General features: G+C 40.0%; 1 protein-coding gene across 15 annotated transcripts in view; it reads right to left on the reverse strand.

Moving 5' to 3' along the window:
• Positions 1–27,557, reverse strand: part of DMD (dystrophin) — a 1,213,044-nt gene that overhangs the window by 1,008,456 nt on the left and 177,031 nt on the right. Inside the window, exon 1 of one of the 15 annotated variants that reach the window (XM_062608085.1) lies at positions 23,083–23,404. The exons of the other annotated variants lie outside the window; for them this stretch is intronic. Within the exon in view, the coding sequence (XP_062464069.1) occupies positions 23,083–23,125 (43 nt within the window). The 5' untranslated portion in view covers positions 23,126–23,404. Of the gene's footprint in view, positions 1–23,082; positions 23,405–27,557 lie in introns of those variants that run through there. 15 annotated transcript variants of the gene reach the window in all.

Below are 27,557 nucleotides of genomic sequence, written 5' to 3' on the forward strand. Positions count from 1 at the left end.
TGTCCTGGTCCCCACAGTACTCCCACGTGCCTGTCAGGGATGATTCAGAAATAGGCTTGCAGGAGTAGAAGAAAGGGAGAAAACAGAAGTTTTCACTGCTTGTCTATACAGGGCTCATGAGTGCACAGGACAGCGTGTGCCCTTCCAAAACACTTTTCTGTAATGTGGCTATGGAGGCAGAGAAAACCACAGCCTAAAGAAATTCAAAAATGAGAAAAAAAAGTGTAACTGAGATTGGTAAGTGAAGAAAATTTTCCAAGAGCAGTGTACATATAGGAAAATAAGGAAGAGCAACTGAGGAATGTAAAAAAACAAAAAACAACAAAAAAAAAAAACAAACACCAAAATAATAAAAAAAATGACAAATATAAGATACTCAGGAAGGAGATCAATCTTTATTTCCTAGTCCCTCTCACTTGCTACTGGTGAAAGCTATGAAGACAGCATGACAGATTTCTACCAGCTAGCATGATAAAGTCCTAGCACATTGTCCTTGCTATTACTGTCAATCAGGAATAACTGTCAAAAATTACTATGAACAATGAAGGTACATGTACATAGAGGTGATCACAAAAGATGACAGGGGAGAGGATTTTGACAGATTAAGGTATTATTCTGCCTTTCTTATTTAACTTTCACTATTCAGAAAACAGTAGAGCAAGTTGGCAATAGATCTGTATAACACAGGGGCCTTTAATGAGGCACAGAATCTGTATGTTACCTTGCAAACCAAAGCAAAATAAAGGTGAAGGGAATGATGAGAATGAACAAAAGGTAAGATAAACAAAAACAAGTCTGAGAAGCTAAGTATGAGGGAGAGAGTCACAGATGGGGAGAGCAGCCAAGTTCTAATCTCTTTTACCCTGAAGCCCTGGATCTACACTTGTGTAACTGGCAATACCATTTGGCCAAGATCTCCTTACTAGCAGAAATGAACGACAGACCATACACATGAAGAAGAGCTATTTGCTCATCCACTTGTCTTCATGACAGAAGTCATAACCATTCCCTATTGTACATGTTTTTCACCCCCTGAGTTTAAAGTCTCAAGAAATGGAGCAGACAGGACATATCAATCCTTTAAGGATATTTCTACAACTAAATAACATCAGCATCAGGATATCCCATCCTTTCACTTTTCTAGCTTGACATTCATACTGCTCATTCTTATTCTTACCTCTCCTTAGTATCCCTCCCCACATAAATATATTGCAAATTTAATCACAAATAAATACCACTGCAAGAAAACAGTCTTTTGCTAGAAATTAGTCTTCTAATAATTTCTCTTACTCTTAAAAGCATTTAAAAAAACCTCATGTGGTCTACCTGTGATGAGGTAATATCAACTATGTTATCTTAAATTTTAAAATTTGTATTATTTTCTGAGAAAATGCCTTAATAGACATATTAAGACATTCCTACCTCCATGACAGCCAGTATCAAATCCAGGATGTGGGTCAAGGTGGGCTTTTGATCTGACATGAGTTTTCTCATGTAAAATACAAAAAATACCCTTAAACAAGAAGGAAATAGCCAAGCTTTTCCTGATACCAGTTTCACATAGTTTCCTCTGAAACATAAATTACAAAGTCTTTCCACAAATCTGAGCTTCTCTACACTTCTAATAAACTCCCACACAGGTCAAATGCACAAGCCTATGTTAACATGCCTGTTAATTGTTTGAAGAGGAACAACCTACCTTTTGCACTTAAAAAAAAAAATTAATCAACATATTTCTAGGTGAGTATACCAAAACATTATTTTGGTAGAACTTCATGCTGGGCTGCACTGCTCTTCATAGCTATCTGTTGTGTCTCCTACAGGACAGGGCTGCTTTATTAGTGACGAAAAACAAAAAAAGTTCATACAAACTACGGTTCTTCAATTCTGCACTGTTCAAAGGTCACTTCTCCACTCACCGTTTTTGTCAAGAAAGGGATAGAGAAGAATTAGTCGATTTAGTTCTCTCTCAGTGTTGCACAGAAAGATTTTAAGGAAGAAGTCCTCTAATATGAAAGCAACACAAAGGGGCCACACAGAATATCATCATTATTTGAAACTAAATGACTGTTGTTGCATTAATCTTTCATCTACAGGGAACCAGACTCTCAGGTCAGCCACAGGGGACTATGGAATTATCTCTGATCTTTGTGTCTGTTTTCATAAACCAGCAAAGTTTGGTACAATTCACCAGACTTGGCCATCAGCTTCAATTTAAACTTGGGCTCTTCTGAAGAACTACTGTTTTGACAGTATGATAAAGCTCAAACTAACCCTCACATGCTCATACATTTATCCAGATCAGGTCTGTGAGCCCCATACTCTCCTTCCTATGGTCCTGTTATTCCTACAGTTTCAGCTGTGAGGCTACTGCTGATCTGTGTGTCCCAGGGTTAGAAGAGTGATGTGAGCAATCTCTAGCACAGGAGCTCACAAAGATTTCACTCTGCTTGTGAACAAAAGTAATGTATGTATTTTAAGCAGTAGTATGACTACTTCATCTGTATACTGCACAGCCAAGATACAGGGAAAAAAATACAGTAAAACTCTTTCTGATATAGATTCCTTTTTAAAAGCCCTGCTATAGTTTACAGCCATTTCATATTTTCTGTAGACAAGTACAAATATCAACAGAAAATGCAGTCACCGCAGCAATGCACACTACATGAGGAAATGGTAAATCATGGCACTTCATCACAGAGGCAACACCCTCTCCAAGGCAAAGACTGCCCCTGACAAGGGAAAGGAGATTTCATGGTCTTCAGTCATGGCTGAGTGTCTGGCCTCGAATCTATAGGGACATACTGAAATCCTCTAAATTCTGTGACATTGACTTAGCATCACACTTCCTGTCAAAAAACATCTCTGAAGTACCAGAACCAGCCAAAAAGAAATATTAGCACATAATATTACAACAAATCAGGAGTAATATAGCCCTTATACCTGAAAAAACTGTCACTGAAAAGGTCAGTTCCCTGACCAATCCAGGTACTGTCATACAAGTTCCCAAATATCCACAGCATTTGTTCAGCCACAAATATCTTTCCTAGAAACATTAACACTTATTCCTGTTAGAGAGGCTGATATATAAACTATTTATTTCCCTTATAATTTCAGCAGTTCTTACACCAACTGTCACTTCAAGTAAAATTTGTCCATAGTCCTCCCATATGCATCACTTGGCTGGTGAAAGCCAACTCTGCTTTTCAGAGCTGGGGAGTATTTGAAATACAAATTTAAAATGCAGAATGAAACAAATGAAAGAAAATTAGTCCCTTTTACAAAATAAAACCCTCTCCTCTTTGGTGAATCTTGTTAAAGCAGACTAAGACAATAAAAGAGAAGTTGTCTGAGATTTTTTTTGTATCCCACTCCAGTTTATGGCCTCACATTGATATTTTTCCTCAATAAACCCAAGCAATTACTAGAATATATTTATCCCTATGGAAAATTTAGATCAGTTATTTGACATTTTGAAAGAAGCAGCTATTTCTTCCTTTATTCCTTATTCAAGATATCCCCTTTTATTATGTATTCTGTAATACAGCTCCATTTATACTTAATACAGATAAGTGTGCAGAAAATAAAGATATAATTAAAACTGGAAAGAAGCATATTCACTGTTCTGCTATCCCATGGGCTCAGCAAATCATGTATGTATAGAGCCTATATACTACCACACTTGGTTTCTATATTGTGCTTTTTTCGACCTCCATTTTACAAGCCAGTCACTCCCAATGGTGGTATAACAGCTTTGTATTTGGTGAGAAAAAATTTCCATTCTGTGCAGTATTATTACTTCAGGAAATAAGCCTTTCCCCCATTCTTCCAAATGTTACTCTGCAACCTTTATTTTGTATTTAGATGCAGATGGTATACGTGCTCAAATTTAAGGCAGCTATTGCCATTTTCAGTGTATTTCACCAGCTGATAATGGGAGCTCCATAGATTCCAGGGTGCCTGCTTCTATTTTTTGGATACAGGCATTGGCTGAAATCTGTTTTCTGGTATACTGCCCACAACAGCACCTCCTCAGCACTCCTTACAGTTGCCACACTGTAGAGTCACTCAGAGTAGGACTCAGCTACAAAGTGAAGACTTGAAAGCTGCCACAGAGGAAAACACTGCCACAATTCATAGTAAATGTCCTTGTGGGCTCTGGAATGTTCATGTGTCGCATACTGCAGCAAGGCCAGGGAATCCAAATAGTTTCAAACTATTATAATGAGTTAAAAATTGCCCACTGGTAACTATTTAAAGGTCACTAGTCACGTTTTATATATAGTGCATGTATTCAGCTAGCAGAAATTTGGTACTACTCTGTTGGCCATAAAGGGAAAAGTTGGACAAGTTCTAAAAAGAGATCAAAGCCTGGGCCAGATCCTTAATTAAAGTCAAATGAATTATATCCACGTATATCAGCAGAGGATATTTTACAGAGTGCTATTTTTTTCCTAAAGCTAAACAGAGGAAAACATTTAAGGGATGAACTTACTGTGGTCACACCCTTGAAGTGTAAAATGTTTTGTTCTCCTAACAATGAACAAATTCTATGATTCTTCCTGCTTCCATCATTAATTTGGCAATGCTTTGGTTTTTATATACAAGTGCTGCACAGAATTCAGTTCCTTTTCAAACAAAGAGGCTCAAACAGCATAAAAAATAATAAACAAAACAACCTTCAGGTTTCTAAGTTTGTAAGTGGAAGGAAAGGATAACAGGTTGCCCAGAGCAGTAGGGAACTGAAAACTTCTTATCAATTTTTCATGGTTGACTTATCGTGATTTAAAGGGTTGGGTTTTGGTTTTTGGTTGGTTGGTTTTTTTATGGGTTTTGTTTTGTTTTGTTTTTTTGTAACTTCACAGTGTACAAGAAATTATCTTCTGGTCTGTACAGCCACAAATAGAAGAAAAACTAAGAAAAGGATTTAGAACAAGGGGGATATTGGGTGAAGGGGAACTAAGAAAAACTATCAAAACAAGAGTAAAGCAAAAAGGAGCAGAACAGGCTTTATACAATACATATGGATTAAGACTCACTTACTTGTAATTCTGAATAACAGAAATTAATGCTGGAAACATTTGCTGAACTGTATTTGCACTTTTTATTGTAAAGGTCAAAGAGGTGTATTATGGTTTTGCAAAGAGAAAAAGTAACTGTAATAAGGTCTATTACTTACTATACTTGCTCTGTAACACTAAACCAAAGAGCAATGAACTGTACCTTTGGAAACTCTAAGGAATTGCCTTTTATAGCTGAAAGGTCAAACCAGGATTTGGAAGAGCAGCTATTAAGTTACATGGTCTTTCTGCACTGTTCACAGTTTGCCAGTGAATTTGCAGGAATTTCTATGCTGAATAACAGAGATAGGGCTTGTTCTCTTTTAGTATTTAAGTAGGAAACCCCAATCCGTTTTATATATAATCCTTCCCCCCCAAACATATAGTCTTTCAAGTGTATTTCCTTGCTTTTGTATGCATCTGTACCTATTCAAAATGAACACAAGCCTATTTCATGAGCACTTGCCCATTCCTCTTTCAGGAAGCTGGCACAAGTGCAAATACACAGCAAAGTTGGGTAAGAGCAGCTGACAAGTACGCAGTAGCTGCCTCTTCCCTTACATGCTTCACAGAAGCACTGTCAGTCCATGGGAAAGCTCTCTGAAGTTGAATGAGATGGCAGAAGGGGTGGTGATAAAGGATCCGCACTGAGAATATCATCTATTTCACCTACACACAACACATCAACATTCTGTCTAAGGCACAGCATGGGGGTACTGTTTCACTCTGCTGGCCAGGCAGAGGCTGCTGCACTCCGTTTTTGTGCAGCCAGAGGAGCCTGGAGAACATATATTCACAAAGTTTTTCCTGCACTTGGACATGAACTGCTGGGATCTTCAATACTGCATTCTACAAATTATTGCCTGATGCATATCTGAGAGCAGCTTTTCTGATGTTTCCCTGCTTTCTGCACAAGGGATGTGAATGAAGTAAGAATCTCCATGCCTCCTACTTAAAGAAAAGTGTTACAACTTTCTTCTTTGGGTGCTTTATCCAGCTCAGGGCTAGGTGGCAGATACTGTCCCCAGCCAGAGTTACAGGGAGAAACCGCACTGACCATTCCAGCTCTGGATCCTCCCTGTGAAATTTGTAATGACGTAAAATAAGGTTTTTACAAAGGAAATGCCTCACAGCAGTCATTACTTAACCACTCTAGACCAAGATTAAAAGTACTTCTTTTGTTGAGTAGAAAACCAAGGCAACTGCTGACATTTTTTGTGGCAAACACTCTAACTATCATTTCTGCCAAACAGGAATGTTCATCCATCTGGATCATTAGGAGTCTACGCTCCAGTTAATCCAGGTCAAATCTGTTTTACTTCTGTGCAGTGGAAACTATTTTGAGAAGGCCTGTGCAAGGCCCACGGATTGAGACAAACAGCTATGCAGAGCTTTGAGCACAATTACTGTGCAACAAAAAAAAAAAAAAAAGAGCCTGCTGCCCTGTGTACCATTAGATAGCATAGATCTAAACATGTCAAGGCTCATTCTTGATTGCATTATTGGGTACAGAAAGTATTGTTTTTTCTGTGTATCATTAAGATGCAGTTCTAATAATAACAGGAGCCTACAGTCTGGAACATTTACACTGAGAAAATACCCAGCTAGCACGATATCTCACTGAAATAAAGTTAAATGCAAAATAGGATTTGCCAAGGTGTGGGGGGAAAGGGAGCTGAGGAACAAACACCACAGGTTGTGGAAAACAGAATAATCAAATAAAATAATTAATAATTTTGAAGAATAAATTTTTGGTTCAACAGATAAGTTACAGATTTTCAGTGGTTTTCTTAGAAAGTCTATTGAGCTATACCTCTATTCTAAATTAAATTTGCTTAGGACATTCTGAGTAAAGCAAGCATAAAATTACAAAAATTACGGAATAATACAGGTTGCCAGGGAGGCCATCTATTCTGTGCTCAAAGCAGGTTCTCCATCAGAGTTAGATCAGGTAGCTCAGGGCTGCGTCCAACTGAGTTTTGAACACATCCAGGGGAGGGGATTTAAGAACCCCCTCTGGGCAGTCTCATCTGGTGCTTAACTGGTGATATGCAGGGTAAAAAAAAAAAAAAAATTAGTAATAATATTTCTGGTATCGTGTAAAAATTTTCATTTTGGAGACCTCTTTCATCCTTTCCCTGTATACCCCTGAGAAGAGTCTGACTTAATTTTCTCCATAAATACCTATTAGGCTGTGAAGATAGCAATTAGATCCCCTCTTAGCCTTTTCATGGCTAACTAGTACAGTAGTTTCAACTTTCATCACTAGGGAGAACACAGTTTTTCACTCAGTATGGTTCCTACAATTTTGTAATGGTAAGATTTTAGGCTTTTCTCAATTTGTAATTAACTATAGATGCAGCTGTAAGTAAAAGGATGATATCATCCTACATTTACATAATGTCTCTCTTATACACACAAACTATATACACATCCACAGTATTATTATATTGGTAAACCCATGAAGATTTCCTAAGTTCTCTAAACATTTCTAAAGCAAACTCAAACATTAGTAAGGGAATAGGCAAAGTTCAGCTGTAGCCACAAATAGTGAACTAGGTAACATGTTTAAGCAATAATGATAACAACACGTTTGTGACATAGTCCTTGAAACTACTCCCCAAATTCTGAGTGATGCACATCTGCATTAACAGGAAAAGAGTGAATCCACATATAGTAAGTGCATCTTTGAATCAGTTGCTGATTGAGCCATGTATGTTCTTCTCTGTGCAAGTCTCTTACAAGTTCAGCATTCTAAGTCAGGGATATTATCAATTGTGCAAATACCTTTTGAGTCATTTGTAGGGCAGCTACAAAGAAGGGGAAAGGGCTTCTATCTTAGATCCAGAATGCTCTGTATTATCAAAGTATATAACAAAAACATAGATGAATTAGTGAGAGGAGAAAAGACAAAACAAATTATCCGATATCTAAGGGCCAAATCACACAGAACAAGGAAAAAGCAAAAACGAACAATTTCTTTGCTAGCTACAGAAACCATTTCTAAAGACCTGAGTATGAATAGTTCCTCAAGGCATGACAAGCCCTGAAGCGGGCTAGAAAGGCCAGTAACAGTAATCCTCACACTCTGTTAGAGATGTTGAAAGAGCCAAGAGGGATCCTCCTCACTGTGCGATATCTCAGTACCTTTGTCATTGTAATTGAGTACCATTATGGAGAAAATAAACTTAATTTTATACAAGGATACCAAGCACACCAATCTTTGAATAGTAAAATTATCAACTAAAGCTCTACTGGACTGGCAAATTTCCACATCTTGTTCCTCAGCAGACTTGTGGGCTCCCAAGAGTTTAAACAAACTGCAGCACAGAGTTGCAAAAACCTCTTGCAAGGGAGGCAAATAATACTAATTTTGAACAGGCAGTGAGGTCACCCACTTTGTAAGCTCCAAGACAAAAAAGAGAGAAAATCATCAGTAAAAGAGAGAAAATCATCAGTATGATGATTTGATATGACAGTATGATTTAAGTTGAAGTTGTTAACAAAAGAAATTTTTGAACACGACATTGTTGTACTTGACTTAGGTGTATGAATTAATAAACCAGAGAAGCTGCAGTCAGTCAAGTTTCATGGTAAATGGCCAAAGGTAAAGATTTTTAAGTGTATTAATATTTCATAGTATTGTAACATTAAATGTGGCATTCATTAAATATGAAAGCAGTACCGAATTTCCCACTTTCTTTAAGAAAACACAGTACACAATGTTTTCAATATATAGGAAACTACAAGCATTATTTTTCCTAATGTCATTAAATCACTTTTTTTCTCCCAGTTGAGATGTGAATTAGGTTCCCAGGAGATAATTCTGTCATGGGAAGCACTTAACTTGTTTTTCTTGGCTCAGAAGAGTCCACCGTACAGTGAGACTTATGCTCTCCGGGGATAAACAGCAAAGTACTACAGATGACAACAGACATTTTCAAAGATCAAGAGACAGTATTATCAATACTATGGAAACAAAATTCACAGTAATTTGTGTTTGTTGCCTGATAACTAAGGCTCCAAAGAGGATGTTTTTTTTTGTTTGTTTTCTTTTGTTCTGTTACGGTGTTAGTTTTCTAAAGCAGAAAGGGACTAAGATCCTTTCAGACAGGGAGAAGGGATTAGTGTATCTTGCTGATGATTTGGGGTCAAGCCTGGCAGTATAACTGCTGGGACAGTTCTTAACAGTAATGAGGAATCTGTCTGAAAAAAAGGAAAAGAGGGATTCATATCAGTGGCCGCAGCAAACTGTGTTACTACTTCAAAAACTTCAATTTACTGACAATAGAGTGAAGAAAGAGACTGAGCAGGACATTTGCCAGTGCTCCCCTTACCTGCTGTTTAAAGCAATCAAGCCTAGTCCAACTTGCCCAGGTTTTCGGGCCAAGCTGTAGCAGACTCCAAAACATCTTTTACTCCAACTATACAAAAAAACGGAGTCTAATTTTTTTTTTCTGGTGAAGTAGGAGGATGGGGGCGAAGGAGAACCATGACAAAAAAATTAGCAAAAGAGGGCCAGCACCGTGCAGCTGACAAAGTAGTTTGGCAGAAGCACCGCTGCCCAAACAATGGGTAACAGGAGAAGCCCCAGAGGACGTCCCACGGCCACAGCACTGCAAAACTGCAGAAATCCTCTCTTTTCCCTCCCTCAAGCCTCCAGTGAATACATCTCTGTTTCAAAAGTACGTGGGCCTGTCAGGCTGTGGCCTCAGCCCAGACGTGAGCATCAGTTTTCCCTCTGTGGCTTCCATTACCAGTGCAGAAGTTGGATGTGTCCCACCCCACAGCTACAGACAACGCAGAGACCTGAAGGCAGAATCTGGAAGGGCACAGGTGCCTCCCAGAGACTCCCCCTGGTTGCTGGTGTCTATGGAGGCCTCTCCTCTGAGCTCCAGTGACAATAAACAAGCTCATACCAAGTCCTGCCTATCCACAGACAAGACTCAAGTTGAAGGCATGTAATATGTGTAATAAGGTGTTCCAGTTAAGTGTTAAAACTAAACAGAATCTAGGCCTATTGCAAGCGAGGTATAAATTAACTTAGGTTGTGATTAATTAGACCAGTCACAATTTATGCATAATCTGTAATTTATGCCATGCTGCCCAGGACAGTGGTGGAATCACCATCCCTCCAAATGTTCAAAAAACGTGTAGATGAAGCCTTTAGTGACATGGCTTAGTGGTGGTCTTGGAAGTTCTAGGGTAATGGTTGGACTTGAGGATCTTAAAGGTATTTTCCAACCTAGTTCATTCTATGATTCTATGAACCAGTCATGCTTATTCTACACAGAGAACAACATGGTTTAGATTACAGGAAGACATACAGCAGACCTGCCATGGAGGGAAGAAGAGGAGAACTGGAAAGGGGCCTGATTTAGAAAGCTGCATCTTCCCATCCTTGTTATCACACTCACTTTGTGAAAGCTGTAACTCCAGCAGCAAGGTCTGGCAAACCTACTTGCCAACCAGTGTGACATGACATGGTGACACAAACATACAGATTAAAAGTAAAGACACTTAAAATAACTGCTCGTATCTGCTGCTCTTATTTGTATTGCCACCTTATATTCTCATGCAAGCTTGCATTTTGGTGGCACAGTTCTGTGGCTGCCATGTGTCTCAGGGTCTTCCTTGAAGCCTCTCTGCATGAGTTCTGGCTTTCCTCTCTCTGCCTCACTTTCCCATGTGGCTTCATATAGTCTTCATGTTTCTGCTTTTCCATCACTTCCTACTATCTCCAACAGCCCGCTACTCTTCAGGCATCCACTATTTACCATAATATCCATATCACCAAAACAAATTCTTGTAGATGTTTTGTAAATATATAAATACATTTCTTTTACTGTAATCATGACAAGATGTAAATGCATAAATGAGAGAACATACAAAATGGAGGCCTGGATGCATGTAGTTGCCCCTCTAGTGTTTAGAATGAATTGCTAACTGGTGACTGTCTTGTCAGCAGCTCTGCCTCTGTAGAGAAATCTTGTGGAAGAAAGAATCTGTTCATAAAGAAACCCAGGGTACTGACTGCTTTAGTCACTGAAACAAGGAATTCACTGATTTTCCGGCGCAATTATGACTAGCTTACAGCACTGACATTTTTCTCTGTTAAAAATTATAATGGCACTGTTAATAGTTAGGGCCCCATAAGAGGGTTTCTCTGCATGAAGTCAGGCTTGAGTGTTACACTTAATCTGCAGTTACATTTTAAATTGCATTTATATTATAGCTTAATTGAAGTGTTCATACGATTTCCTACAAACAGTACTTTCAGTTATTCTGTATCAATAATAATTATAAAGATTTATACATTCATTCAACTTAGATTGTGCAATATGTCTCAGAGTAACTAGATCTTTTGACAACTGCTGCAACAGCTAATAACTGTCACTACCATCCTATAAGGTGCTTGAAGCTTCATAAACTCTAGGACCTTCCTCTTTCTAGCAACACCTTTGATTGTTTCCAGCTACCAGTTCAACCTTGGCCACAGCAATGACAACTTCTCTCTTTATACAGCAAATGCTTGCTCTCTTCCACCAATTTCAGTATTCAAGCTCATAGACTAAGAAATAGCCAGGCATTTTATTACAATGATTACAAATTCATAATCCTATCTGGGCCTCAGAAGTTTGCACAGAATATTGGCAATTAATATCCAATTAATGCTTGTAGACCCACTGGCAGTGTTACATGTCTACCAAGCAAACTGTTGACATGCATTTTTATTTCAAACTGCATGCTGCAGACTGTACAGAATATAGAGTACACCAAAACCTCTTAGCATATTCTAAAGTCAAACAACTTTAGAGTAAAACATATTCTAAAGTCAAACAACTTTAGAGTAAAACAACTCCCCAGGAATTTATTCTCACAAAAAAAACCTTGAAAATTTAAAAAAAAAAACAAAAAACAAACAACAACAACAAAAAAAAAACACAAGCAACACAAACGGAATTTTACCATGTAGAAAATAAAAATTACAGACAAAAAGTAATCTCTGATGGTTTTTAGGAAAAGGCCTCAGGCAATTTCACAGGACTGTTCTATTTCTGTGTGAAAAAGAAATAGTGGATTTCTAAAACCAATTTCCCATCAATGGCCATGGCTATTGGTATCAATATAGACCAAGAAATAGGGTGCAGAGGATTAAATTAGAATATGAAGGATTAAAATAAAATAAAATTAAGAGGATGCAAATTCATATGCTGTAAAACTGAAACAGAATATAACTTTCATAGAAGTGGGATTAACTTCAGGAATCATGGAAGCTGTGACACAGAGTATGTTTTCTTTCTGGTTCAAAAAGACTCTCTCTCTTAATAAAAAGCTGTTACGACAGAAGTACATCTTACAAGTTTTCAAATCAAGTCCTCAGGTTTCCAATACAGGAAGCCTTCCCACTGAATGACTTCTGATTAGAAGTCAACATTTCAAATATCTCACTTCAAACATCTTGTGCTAAATTTCAGAAACTTTTAAGTAAAATAATGCCAGAGACTGACACTGAGAAGACCATGTTATCAGGCAGACAGAATTTGGTTGCACTACAAATTCCTATATTTGCAGGATATGCTATTTAACAGTTAAAAAAGCAGAGAATCCTTTTATTGCTACACTTTAACAAGTGAAAATACAATTAAAAATAAGGCTTAACATATGTGGCATAAACAAATATGGTCTGGAAAATAATATCTCATTAATATTTTTTAGGTTTTGGTACTCTAAAATAATAAGGAAGTATACTGAAATTATTATCATAACACAAGATGGTATCAAAAAAGATAAGACAGATAAGGAGAAAGAATCATAAACATGATTTGTAGAATCATAGAATAGTTAGGGTTCAAAAGGACCTTAAGATCATCTAGTTCCAACACCCCTGCCATGGGCAGGGGAGCTCCACACTACACTATGTTACCCTAAGCTCTGTCCAGCCTGGCCTTGAACACTGCCAGGGATGAAGCACTTAGCACTTCTTTGGGCAACCCACTCCAGTGCCTCACAACCCAGGCTGAACAGCCCCAACTTTCTTAGCCTGTCTTTGTACAGGAGGTGCTCCAGCTGGATGGCTTTCATCTCTGCAAACTGACTTGATTCACCCTCTCCTTCAGCAGTTTCTGCAACTTGTCCTTACTTGCAAGAGGAAGTTGTCTTCCACACAATTAAGGAACCTCCTGGACTGCTTGTGCCAGGCTGTTCTGTCCCTCCAACAGATCTTGGCATGGTTGAAATCCCCCATGAGGACAAGGGCCTGTGAGCGTGAGGCTGATCGTATATGCTTATAGTGGGCTTCATCCACGCAGTCCTCCTGTTCCAATGGCCTGCAGCAGACCCCCACAGTAACATTCCCCATCACAGTTAATGTCACCCATCACAGTTAGAATTTATCTACATCTAAAGGATTCAAGTGGCAAAATCAAAAACACTTCTATGAGAGAGACACACTGAATGTACACTGGATAACAGCATTGATTTGGAAGGCAACAAACATTATAAAGGTCGTGCTTTGATTTCCTTTTTTTAATTAAGAATATTGGAACTAAAATCCCAATTTGTTCATATCTTTTTAAACTGAAGGTCTTTCAAGATTTTTATACAGTTTTGCACTGACAGTAAGTTGCCAAGGAGTCTTCAAAATAATAACCATGTTTTGCAGACTATGGATTAAATAATTTACACCATCACCTTAGATACTTTGCTAACATAATTTTTAAACAACTTTCAAAAAATATTCTGATGCTACTGCAGGTTTAATGTTATGTATTAAATAGATTTTAAACTTGGGCAGACTTTAAACAAATAATGGACATTCTACACTAAATATTAATTTCAGGATGGACTTTACAGTAAGAGGATATTCAGAGAAGGTAGAGAGTTCAAATGAATACATCCTTACAGACTAGCTCTAAATTGATTTGCAGCTATTTATAATATGGGCACACAGGCAAATATGGACAGTTTTGATGTTTGTATATGCATGCCATGAAAAAAGCTGGCATCAACAGACACATGAGAGACCCCCCCATCTCACTTTCCAGCCACTTGTCAGCACGGCTTCTGGCAAACAAAAGCAGTGGGGGAGCTGGCTGATGTCACTGTGAGGCGACTATTGATTATTTGAAAAAGGTTTTCGTGATCCTGGGAGGTTCCTGAGGACTGACAAGAATGCAAAATGCACTAATTTTTTGGAAGTGCAAGGAGGAGGACCTGGATAACCTAGGAAGGTGATAAAGCAAATCCTCTCAGAAATCTGCAAATCATCCTCAAAACCGTTTTCTAAAGTATGAAGGACAAGAAGGTGACAAGGTGGGTTTACAAGAGAGAAAATTCCATTATTTTCTTAAGAAGAAAATTAAATTTCTTAAGAAGAAAAAAAAAATACTGTGAGGATGGCCAGATGCTGGAACAGCCTGTCCAGAGAAGCTGTGGAGTCTCCAACCTTGGAGATATTTAAAACCCAGGTCAACACTGCCATGGGCAACCAGCTTTCACTTGACCCTGCTCTAAGCAGGGAATTAGAGTAGATGATCTCCAGAGGCACCTTCAGTCTCAGCTGGTATGTGAAATTTCAGCAACAGTTTCTGGAAGGACTCCAAGACCAAGGACTCAAAGACAGCACCCCTTAGGAACATACAGTCTGTCTGAAAAAACCTCCACAGACTGACTTACTGCACCAGGAAAAAACGGACTCCCTGGTTACTATTTAGGGCTAAGACATTTTTCACTTTCTAGATAAGAATTTCCCAGATAAGAAAAAGTAGCCTTTGTGTCTATGGTAGCCAAATTTAGGGAAAAAACTCTGGTCATATTTGGAACAAGATTAAATCATGTCCTTCCTTCAGTTAAACAGATTACTGGTCAAGAAAACTTTGTTTCACATTTGCCCGCAACATCTCAAGAACAAAATGAATCAATTCAGTAGTAGCAGCAGCTGGGAAGAATTGGCAAAATGACTGTTAAGACATCTTAAGATAATATGCAAATATTATCAAGCCTTCTTGGAGGAGGAAAGGGCTTATTTAAAGTAGCTAAAGCAATACAGCAATGATGGGCGCAACAGAGAAAGGGAACATGGCAAAAGAACTAAAGAGAAAATAAGAGAGCTGACAACAGAATCTGCAGAAAGAGTTTGGGCTTCAAAATTCAGCTGCTGTTCCCAAAGGACAAATAGGCTCATCCTTATAGGATGAAAGAGTGCACGTTTGCTGTCATTCAGTTTGTTTCAAAACAAAAAATGTTTCCAATTATGTTTTTTAGCTGTAACAGTTGAAAAACACTATTAAGTTAGGAACTGTGCTAAAAATAGCAGTAATTCTGAATTGATTCTGAATAGACATGCCTTGTTTTGAACAGGAAATAGAAGTGGACAATATAATCTAATAGATTTCCTTTCCCAAGGCAAAAATGTGCCCCAACTTACATTCTCTAAAGCTTTACATCAATCATGCACTTCACTAGGGAAATCTTTTACTCCTAATTCAGGGATTTGATACAATTTAGTACAAATTCAACTTACATGCTGTCCAGAAAGCATCTTAAGCAACATCTTTTAAATCTCCACTAGTATCACTGGGCCACCCTGTATGCAAGGATGCAGATATCATAGAACTTTAAACACTTAAAGAAAAAAAAAAAATAAAAAACAAGCACCAAACAACAGACTTATGATAATTTCTTATTTTTTTTTTATACTTAATGTGTTGTTGTACATTCTACTGTTACCTACCTGCTCCTGAAATTCACTATTTCATACTTGAAAGTTTCCCTCCTTGCTCTTGTTAGAACTCTCAGAACTGATTTAATTATTAAGAAGGGACAGAATCAACCCTATAACGTGCTTCTCTTTTACAGACTACTATAAAAGGAATTGTTCTCATGCTGGCGAGAAAACAAGAATTCCTTTTTGTGAGAAGTTACTTGGCTTCACCTTTGGTTTCCATTCAACATACAATGCAGCTGAAGCTTTCTCCTCTGTAAACAGAGAGAATAAGCAGAGCAAACACTGTAATCTTGTTCTTTTGCATTTTTGGAAACTGAGTAACCATCAGTTGATGAAGCATTTATAAATGTGGCCATAGAATTTGGTATAAAAATATACTGATTTCTATTTTCAGCATTGTTTGCAGGACTTGGAAGCGTGGGGCAGGGTGTAAGTGTATGTACTAAATCACATTATAAGAGAAGGCTGACAGTAAATGAAATCAAATTAATAAAATAAATACCGTTGTATTCCTGAAATCTAGTGCAAGGGCTGCTAGCAATCTTCACTAAAAGCAACAACAAAAAAAAAAAGACTAAATTGAGCTTTTTTGACTTAGTGAGGCTGTCCACATCATGTCCACAAATTTACCATCAGCCTATCACAGGTTGTTTACCTTCTGAGATTCCTCTTCCCCTTCACTTTCATGCACAGTTTTAATAAGCCCTTTTTAAGCTGAGCAGGATCACTGTCTCTGTAATAGCCCCACCTGTATCTCTTGGCAGTAAGGAGGGCTTGCTGCCCTTCTTGCTCTCCCCAGCCTCAAACAGACATCCTCACATTTTCCATTCTTATGAGTTGATCAGCTTTAGGATGGGTTAGACCAGCAGGAAGTGTTGGGGAGCTCGCTCAAACTTTCTAAACACAGGAGTGTGACAGTATATCTTTCTTTCTAACAGCATTTTTCCCTGTATTGAAGAAATGGGCACAAGTCTGTTAGTTCCATCTTCAGCATCAGTCATTTACATCAAAATGCATCATGGGCTCCCATCTGCTTATTTACAGCATTCACCATATAGGAACTTCACGAGGTGCTCTTTAACACCTCCAATAAGGCTTACTATATAATGTGATTAACCTTTTAGAAAATACAGTGCCTGTATTAATTTTCTACCACCTCAACAACAGCTGTGAAGCTCTGAAATTTGTTCAGAGAGAAATAATTCATAAAGAGTCTTTTGCAAAGAAAACATTTTTAAAAGTGGGGAAAATAAACAAAATAGAGAAGAGATGAGGGGAAGTATTGAAGTATTTGTGTGTGACAAAAGCAAGAGGACTAGGAGGGAGGAGAATAAACAGACAGAGACCTTGGAGTTCTCCACAAATCTGTTGATATATACACCATCAGCAGAGTACTAGCTCAGTTAAGGTAGTAGTAGGTCTTACTGCAGAAATGTTTCTTATGAGAAGCTTGAACCTGATTAGGACCAGTAAGGAAATTTTTATTTTTTTGCTCCCTTGCTTCCTCCTCCCCCCTCCACCCCTTTGGTTTTAATCTCCCTCTCCTGCCATTGCCATCCATGACCTTCAAAAGAAAATGTTTCTGCTTTGATAACAGGCTGCAAGCCTCCAAGGACTGGCACTGCTTTCTGGGAGAGAAAACTGTTGCCTCACATAGAATCCAATCAAAACCTGAATGCATCAAGTGAAAAAAAAAATAAACCAAGGACATCATTATTCCATCTCATTGTGATTTGGCTTGCCTTCAAATCTCATACCCTGTGTATCTGAAATAGCAGAAACGCCTCCATTAGCCAAGCCTTCCAACACTTTAATCAAAGTATCTTCTAGAATAAAAAGCCAGAAATGTCCAATTCCAATCACCTTTTAATTTCCTTCATTTCTCTGTGCTACACAAAATTAAAAGCCTTACCCATGCATAATCTTCCATAAAACCCAGAGCACATGCATGCAGACGTGCAGCTACGTGGGCAACCACTGATTTTAGAACATGGCAAGCACGAGTGGGGTGAGACAGGGAGGCTCCCAGTGGGCATCCTATGCTCAGGGCACATTCCTGCAGTCAGCATAATTGATTTTTCACAACTGATAACAACTTCCACACTTTATAAGAAATACAGCTTATTGGGCATCCAGCAGGATAAGGGTATGCAGCCAGTCCAGTGCACATTACAAGTAAATTTTTGCTTATCTTCTTCATAAGTTTATATTAAGAATGTCATGTACTGGGTTTGCTTTTTTTACTGGGACACTTTTGAAGAACAGGAGACATACAGCTTTCTCAGTCTTTACTGAAAGAGACAGGAATAAAGTGGTTAAAAGAAACAGGTACAAAGGGCTTGATTAGCCTGACTAAAACTCTCTCATTCTGTGGTGCTCATAATACCACTAGGTTCCCAGGAATCTTTCAAAACCTTTTAGCAAAGGAAGGGTAAGCAAAATTGGATATATGGAGTCCTCACTTAGGTCATCCCTATGCACTGAAGAGTTTTAAGCTTAAGAAAAAGCAATCCGCAAACCATTAGGATACCTAGAAAAAATGCTGTAGAAAAAAAACCACCCTCTTAGGTAATGTATTTCTGTAATCTTTCCTATGAGGAAACTTTTTCAAATGTATCTTCTTATGATTAGAATTATGCTAATTGGTTTCTGCTGAAAATGATGATCCTTTAAAAATGTTTTAAAAAAGAAATTAAGTGTAAATGTGTCATCTTAACAGTTACCTTGTATGAACATACTCAAAATTACAAGAACAAATGGTTTTGCTCACATAATACTATTTCTGTCTTCTACATATGCTTGTAATACTTGCAAACTATATTTTGCCTTTAGGAATAAAAGACTGTATGCAACTGATAAAAAGTTAATCACATGGATATGGAGTATTTTAAAAACACAGAATTAGAGAAAGAAGAGACCAGAAAACCACCCAAGTATTATCAACCTTATGGCTCTAAATAATACCCAAAACTTAAAATAGGACTTGCAACCAGAACCGAGAAAGAGTATGACTTCCTTAAAATCCAGCCTATCTGTCCTTCAAAACACATCATTAAAAATGTTCCAACTTGTTGCACATGTGGCAAGTAACCTAGAAGAAGTCTCTGTGGTCTCTGCAGCAAGAACTCCAAACCCAAAAACCAACTCCTTTGTTCCATGTGTGTTTTTCCAGGAAAATAAAGGAGCTTGTTCCCTGGTGCAGCCCAGCTGGCAAGTCGTTCTGCAAAGCCACACTTAGCTAACCATTATTTCTGCTTTCTACAAAGCTCAATCTTCAATAAGGCACAACTATTTAAAATTCCCAGTGCCATTCTGCTTCCCCTGACAGCAATATGGTATTATCGCAAGTGCATCCTCAACAGCAACGTGATGCTATAAAGTTCCACTAAATTTATCAAGTAGCCTTTTTTCCAGCAGTTAGCTGTAACACAGTACAATGGTTATCCTACTAAATGATAATTAAGCTTTGGGGTAACATTTAATTGAAAATGCACTGTGAAAATCAACAAGTCAGCCTTTTCAAAACAAGTCTGCTTGGTTCACAATCCTGTTCAATGTGACTTTGTCTAACATTAATCCATAGCAAAAATATATGAGCTTAATCCTGTTCCCTCTGGCAATCACTTAAAAGTGCTTAACCCCTTAGACAGTTTTGAGGCTTAAATAATTTCACAGCATTAGTCAAGGGTTGACTTTTTTCTACTAATATTGTACCTTTCCACTTTTAAATAATGCTATCAGATCAGTAAACTATATTCTATTAGTAATATAATTTAATCTTTTCCTTTGAAAAAAAAAAAAACAACAAACAAACCACTGAGGGGGTTATTTTTCACAGCATCACTAGTTTCATATGTTAACACGCTGCCACAGTAGTAAATACAGTCCCCTGATCACTAGCCATCCTGGAAAATGCCATGGCCAGATGTGTTCCATGGGCTGTCTGGGGACCAGGGTTAAGAGAGGGGACACTAGGTAGGAGTAGACAGAATGAAGCACCCTACTGCACCAGCTGGGGAGTCACTTTCCTCACATCCAAGATGCAAGGAAATTTGCTGCCATCTTCCTCCTATCTCACTGAGGTGTCTTGGGCCACAGTAAATTATGTGGCCCAACAGCAGCAGCTTTGTAACATGAAGGAGTTGATGCTACCAACCCAGCACTCCACTTCCCCCAGGGTCTGCATGAACCACAAGGCTCATTTTGAAGAGGCTTTAGTATGACCACAGTGCCTCACACGCTGTTGGGAGTTTGTGTCCATCAGCTGAACCCAGAATAATTCTCCAAGTTCAGCTTCCTCCAAGAGGGATGCAGGGCGTGTTGTCTGTGATACACACTGACACACAGTAATAAGCAGGAACATCTGAGAATTTGCTCCAGAAATGTACTTCTGACCTGAGCTAAAGCATGAACCCAGATGGACTGCTGCTACAGTGAACCCATGACAACTGCTAAGAGACCCCTTGTGGCCACCACGTTTCAGGCAGGATTAGTTTCTTTTCTGCACTGGCTCCAGTTTGATGATTAGTTCTATTTTTAGTCACTACTTTGTGCAAATCCAAACAGAGAAAAAGGATGCCTATGTGCAACTGCAAGTGGAATTTGGTTCCATGTCAGACTAAGGATGCAGAAAGAGGATTATAACTGCTAGAAGAAGAAATACAGCATATGATACTGAATCCCCTGGGGAGGTTCGCTTCTAAGATAAAGTTCAGACTAATCTCATCTTAATTAAAACAAAATGAAATTTATGATATCTCATTTCCACACCATTTTATTATTTAGGTCTCATTGTCAAACACTCTGCAAGAATCTAGGAAAAGACAGTAGCTGCCCCAAGGAGTTTCAAGTCTAACTCAGGCAGCAGTAAACACTGAATAGCTCAGGAAAGAAAATAAAGCCCTTGGTGATGGATAAATACCTTTATGTTTTCACAAAGGTCATTCTCAGCAGACGTGAAAGAAAGCAGGGAGTGGAAAACCTGCCGTTGCTGCTGTGACACAGGAGGAAGCAGAGGAGAAAAAGGAAAAGGTGAATGCAGACGTGGTGGAGTGTTGGATAGGGGACTTTAAGAAAAGAGAAAGGATGCATTTATAAAACAATTCAGAGGTGTAAGTGACTGCTGTCACTTTTAAGAGTAAAAAGTTTTCATCCAATATAGAGAAAAAAGCAAAACAAGCACAGGAAACAAGCATACGCGACTTGGACTGGATGAAGGCTGGGAAGAAATCTGAGAGCATTATTTTGGGCACAATTTGTCACAAAGTGCACATAGGGGTTTTCCTTTTGTATTGAAATACAACTATAAAGAATCTTGAAAATACATAAAATTATATAGAGAAAAATGCCATGCCCTTTAAAAGAGTGAGGATACAGGTGAGGAAATCAATTCAACTAAATAATTCCCAAGAAGCACTAGGACAGCTCCCTTTCATTTTAGATATGAACACAGTTATGTGACATAATTTAGCAAGTGATTTAATGCATATTAGCAAGTGATATTAATGCTATTGTCTTGAATGCTATTCATCTGCTAGATGCAGCCCAGGTTATCTATTCACATTTTTCAAAACCTCTAATGCAGCTATTTTTTATTTTCTTTCTTTCTTTCACCTACTACATCTTCAGAGTGCAATTATAACTTTTGAGCTAAGCAGCAAGGATCTTTCCCCTTTACTTGGCAAGCACCTTCCCAGCTTCCAAAATAACACCATCTCCTCCTCAAGGCTGAATAAGAGCAGTCTGGGTTGACATTGTGACTCCCTTGGAAAAGGAGTATACAGAAAAATTAAGACAACAAATCCTCATTATTCCTTTCTAAAGAGGACTGGTGGAAAAGGTTGAGCACTACATGGTTTGCTCTAGAGTGTCCCATCTTTCTCTGGAGAAGCACAAGTAAAATCTCTTAAGAGAAATCTACGACATTTCTTCTTCCTAGCCTCACCCCCAGTATTTTCTAAATTGAAGTGATCTGTCTCCTAATTATTTAATATGTGATAATGATGATCTCATTATTCTACCCTTTCTTGAACTGTCAGACTATGTCCAGTAGGTAAAGGGTCCTATGAAGACCTTTCCTAGTGGTACAAAACTGTCTGGAAAATTTATAGCTGATAAAAGTTTTATCGACTGAACAAGAAAACACAATTCAGTTCCTCTTGAAAGAAGTGAAAGCAAACTGTGGCATAAGACCACACCTGTTCCCTGAAACTGTCCGGTTTAAGCTTCTTTCCTGTCAATTACAACAAAACCAGTCTTTTCAGGAATCTTCAACAGAAGTTAGTGACCCTACAGTACATTATTTTTATTAGGGAAAATGATGGTGTGTATGTATGACCCTGACTTTTGTAATCAGAAAAACAGAGAAAAACAGAAATTCTATTATTATAAAGACACAGGACTAAGCTGAAAGTGGAAGAGCCAAAATATTACATACAACAGGGGGTGGGGACCATAGATTAAGTCTGGACAATACTGACACTTTTTTATTCCAGTACAATCTGTTTTGGGAGTCTGAGTGGGGAGGAAGAAGAAAGATCATCTGAGAGCATGGTGGATGGATTTTAAAACTCTCTGTCATTCTTTCATTCTTGGCTGTCTCTTACTCTTGGCATCCTCTGTTTTTCTTACTGCACAGAAAGGACAGCTTTAAAGTAACAAACAAGCGCAAGTCTGGAAAACATGCCTGTTCTTCTATGAGAAGCACATGGGATAGCTCAGCTGCTGCTTACTTGGAGCAAAACTGACACCCCCTCATTCGCTTGTTACCAGACAGTTCAGCGGCCAGGGAAGAAGAGCTCTCTTACTCCAGAAGTTGTATTAGGCAGTGAAACTACATATGTCATTAAAGTTCAAAGAAACTGATTAATCCTTTGATGTGTTGCCCAGTTATTAGGCAAATGACAGTTGTTGGGGTTTTGTTGTTTTTTTTGTTGTTTGGGTTTTTTTCCCCAAATGTATGGGTCTGTCTTCTCAAGTCTTTTGGTTTTTTAACCCCATGCTTTAACAAATGGTGAGCCTCAGGAAGAAATGGCTTAGCTTTATTGAAAGGAGATCCGGGTACTGTTTCTGGAGCACACCTTTTACACATAATATCCAGGATATTACCCCCTTAATGGAGACAAAAACAAACAAGCAAAAAAACAACTCTTTATTTTCCTCCCCTACTGCTCTCTTTCTTTAGAGCTGGAAAGTAAACATTTAAAAATGCATGCTGTTAGTGGTCTGCATAGCACTACACTGTTCTGTCAAAGTGAATATTGTGATAAATTATGCCAGTCTGTTAATACTTACAATCATCTTCTACTTCCTCATACCAAAGCATGTGAGCAGACATGAAATCTCTTCACAAAAAAAGAGGAAAAAGACAACAGCAAAATATTTCTTGGCAAAGTATATTCCAACTTTGCTGCTCCAACAGCTTTTGCTGAATTAGGCTTGTCCCTGCGTAACGACAGATGCGTCCCAGCACAAGCTCCAGTAGCAATGCAGAGAAGAGCACAAAAAGCACCCCAGTGGGATGGAGCTTCTGGCTGGCTGATGGCAGGGTCTGTGTCCCAGGCAGGGAGAGACACAGATCCTCACTTCCACCCAGCCGGCATGGTAACTAATGCCAGTGCTCTTTGGAGGCCCCTAAATGTTTCAAATTCCAGGACCTGCGCAGAAGCAACGCTCTCTGCTTCCCTCAAAACAAAGTTGATTTCCCATAATAGGACAGCCCATGCACTCGACATATAAGGTTCTGCTTTCAGGGTGGCATGTGCAATGGATTTAAATTATGTCTTACAGCTTCCCAAGGAACAGTTAGTGCTACAGAGCAGGGTGAAAGCATTTACTGCTCCCTTTGTGCAGCTCTCCTGTGAGCCGTATGGAACAGATTTGGCCTCTCCCCCGCAAATGATCCCCAGTCCATCCCCAGACAGGATCCTCCATTTCTGGGAGAGATGCAGTAACCCTCCTGTCTTCAACCATTCTCTCCCAGATGAGATTTTCTGGATTGCAACCTCTTTCCCAAGCAGGGCAAAAAAAACAACAAACCCCCAAACAGTGCTGTTACCAAACTAAATGTGTAAATACCAACACAGGTTGTGGTGAGTCAGTAGCTGCTTGGGGAAAAGAAAAAGAAAAAAAAAAAAGGAAAGCTATTGACTTACAATTGACCTTTCCACTCCCAACAAAAGCACGTGGTACGGCTGCTATTCACAGCCCAGAAACACCCTACAGAAGAAGCAGAGGCAGGACTGTACACAAGTTGCCTGCCACTGGCTCTTCTCTAAAGAGAACATCCCTTCACTCCCAAATCCCAAAACCTGCTTGTCCCAGACAGGTGGGACACAGGCTCATGCTCTCTCCCTGCATTCAGTCCCAGGCCTCTTTATATTGGAAGGAAAAGCAGGTGTCCTCACAATACCAGAGAAAGGGACTGTGACATCCTCCACCTAAAACACAGATTTTATAAGGCTTCTTTCTCTAATATATACTTTGTACAGAATATGGTGTCATAGTCAGGGATTTGGGTGTCTTGAACATGGGACACAAGTTTGTAGGCCAGGTCTAGTAGGGGCTGGTGGAGCTGGTCTGGTAAGTGGATGAGCGGTTTTGGTAGGAGGCTTGCCAGACTGGTCAAGGATGCTTTAAACTAGATGTGTTGGGGAAGGGGGGCATCATTCCATCCCAACACACCCAGTCAGTTGCCAGCACCTATAATAAATGCTCGGAGCAATGTAGAGATATCCCAGCTGCTCCAGCCAATGAGCCGGCTTCATTTGGAGCTCGGCTCAGATGCCTCTATACAAACACCCCTAGCATGGGGAACAAACAAGAGGAATTAGAGATGCGTGCATGTCTAAGGGGGTATGATATAATAGCATCACAGAAACATGGTGGGATGGCTCCTATGACTGGAGTGTTGGAATGGAAGGTTACAGGCTCTTTAGAAAAGACAGGCCTGGCAGGCGGGGAGGGGGAGTTGCTATTTATGTTAGGGGTAGGCTGGAGAGTATGGAACTCTGTCTGGGGACAGGTAAGCAGTTAAGAGAGCGTTTGTGAGTTAGGGTTAAAGGGAGTATAGCTATGGGAGACATTACTGTGGGGATCTGTTACAGACCACCTGATCAAGGAGAACCTGCAGATGAAGCACTCTATACACAGGTAGGAAAAGCCTCACACTCACAGGCCCTTGCTAGCAGGGGGGACTTCAACCACCCTGACATCTGTTGCAAGGACGGTACGGGCCGGCACAAGCAATACAGGAGGTTACTCTATAGTGTGGAAGACAACTTCCTTCTGCAAGTAATAGAGGAGCAAACAAGGAGAGGTGCCATGCTTGACCTTGTGCTCACCAACAGGAAAGGGCTCGTTGGAAATGTGACTCTCCAGGGCAGCCTTGGATGCAGCGATCACAAGATGGTCGAATTTGAGATCCTCAGGACAGTGAGAAGAGCATGCAGCAAGCTCACTGCCCTGGGCTTCAAGAGAGCAGACTTTGGCCTCTTCAGGAACCTGCTTGGGAAGCTTCCATGGGATACAGCCCTAGAGGGCAGGGGGGCCCAAGACTTTTGGTTGATATTCAAGGATCACCTGCTACAAGCTCAGGAGTGTTGCATCCCAACTAGAAGGAAGTGCAGAAGGAGGGCCAGGAGACCTCCTTGGGTGGATAAGGAGCTCCTGAGGAAAGTTCAAATGAAAAAAAGAGGCTTATAATAAGTGGAAGCAAGGACAGGTGGCATGGGAAGAGTACAGGGATGTTGACCAGGAAGCTGGGGACCAGATTAGGAAAGCCAAGGTCCAGTTAGAATTAAACTTGGCTAGGGATATTAAGAGCAACAGGAAGGGATTCTACAGGTACACAGCAAATAAAAAACAGACTAGGGAGAATGTAGGCCCCCTCAGGAAGCTCTCAGGAGAACTGGCTACACAGGATTTGGAGAAAACAGAGGTTCTGAATGACTTCTTTGCCTTGGTCTTCACTGGCAAAGCCTCTGACCACACCACCAAAGTCTTGGAAGGCAGACGCAGGGACTGTGAGAATGCAGACCTTGGGCCCACTGTAGGAGAGGAACTGGTTCGAGACCATCTTAAAAATCTGAACATGCACAAGTCCATAGGTCCTGACGAAATCCATCCACGGGTCCTGAAGGAGCTGGCAAATGAAGTTACTAAGCCACTGTCCATCATATTTGAAAAATCATGGCAGTCAGGTGAAGTTCCCAATGACTGGAGAAAGGGAAATATAACCCCCATTTTCAAGAAGGGGAAAATGGATGACGTGGGGATTTACAGACCAGTCAGTCTCACCTCTGTCCCTGGCAAAATCTTGCAGCAGATTCTCCTGGAAGGCATGCTAAGGCAGATGAAAATCAACAAAGTGCTTGGTGACAGCCAGCATGGCTTCACTAAGGGGAAATCCTGCCTGACCAATCTAGGGGCCTTCTATGATGGGGCAACAGAGCTGATGGACAGGGGTAGAGCAGTTGATGTCATCTACCTGGACTTGTGTAAAGCGTTCGACACTGTCCTGCCTGGCATCCTTGTCTCTAAATTGGAGAGACATCGATTTGATGGATGGACCACTCAGTGGATAAAGAACTGGCTGGATGGCCGCACACAAAGAGTTGTGGTCAATGGCTCAGTGTCCAGGTGGAGACCAGTAACGAGTGGTGTCCCTCAGGGATCAGTGTTGGGACCGGTCTTGTTCAACATCTTTCTTGGTGACATGGACAGTGGGATTGAGTGCACCCTCAGCAAGTTTGCCGATGACACCAAGCTGTGTGGTTCGGTTGATACACTGGAGCGGAGGAATGCCACCCAGAGGGACCTTGACATGCTTGTGAGGTGGCTGATGCCAACCTCATGAAGTTTAACCATGACAAGTGCAAGGTCCTGCACCTGAGTCGGAGCAATCCCAGGCACAGCTACAGGTTGTGCAGAGAAGAGATTCAGAGCAGCCCTGTGGAGAAGGACTTGGGGGTGCTGGTCGATAAGAAAATGAACATGAGCCGGCTTCAGTGTGCGCTCGCAGCCCAGAAAGGCAACTGTATCCTGGGCTGCATCAAAAGGAGCGTGACCAGCAGGTCGAAGGAGGTGATCCTGCCCCTCTACTCTGCTCTTGTGAGACCTCACCTGGAGTATTGTGTGCAGTTCTGGTGTCCTCAACATAAAAAGGACATGGAACTGCTGGAACAAGTCCAGAGAAGGGCCATGAGGATGATCAGGGGACTGGAGCACCTCCCGTATGAAGACAGGCTGAGGAAGTTGGGGCTGTTCAGCCTGGAGAAGAGAAGAATGCGTGGAGACCTCCGAGCAGCCTTTCGGTCCTATAGGGATGCTAGGGAGGGAATCTTCATTACGGACTGTAGTGATAGGACAAGGGGTAACGGGTTAAAACTTAAACAGGGGAAGTTTAGATTGGATAGAAGGAGAAAGTTCTTTACCATGAGTGTGGTGAGGCACTGGAATGTGTTGCCCAGGGAAGCTGTGAATGCTCCATCCCAGGTGGTGTTCAAGGCCAGGTTGGAGAAGGCCTTAGGTGACATGGTTTAGTGTGAGGTGTCCCTGCCCATGGCAGGGGGGTTGGAACTTGATGATCTTAAGGTCCTTTCCAACCCTAACTATTCTATGATTCTATGATTCTACATATCTGGCCTTTCAAGATAGGCCATAAAGAATCCTGTTATTAATTCATGGTTACATTTGAAAGTAATTTGAAAAAAACACTTTTAAGCTGTTCATGAGTTTTAAAAAATCTTTCCCTTAAAAAGAAAAGAAAA

The sequence above is a fragment of the Pezoporus occidentalis genome, unplaced genomic scaffold (genome assembly GCF_034315485.1).
Source record: "Pezoporus occidentalis ecotype Australia unplaced genomic scaffold, CSIRO_AGI_Poc_V1 ctg129, whole genome shotgun sequence".
In the NCBI taxonomy this organism is placed as follows: Eukaryota; Metazoa; Chordata; class Aves; order Psittaciformes; family Psittacidae; genus Pezoporus; species Pezoporus occidentalis.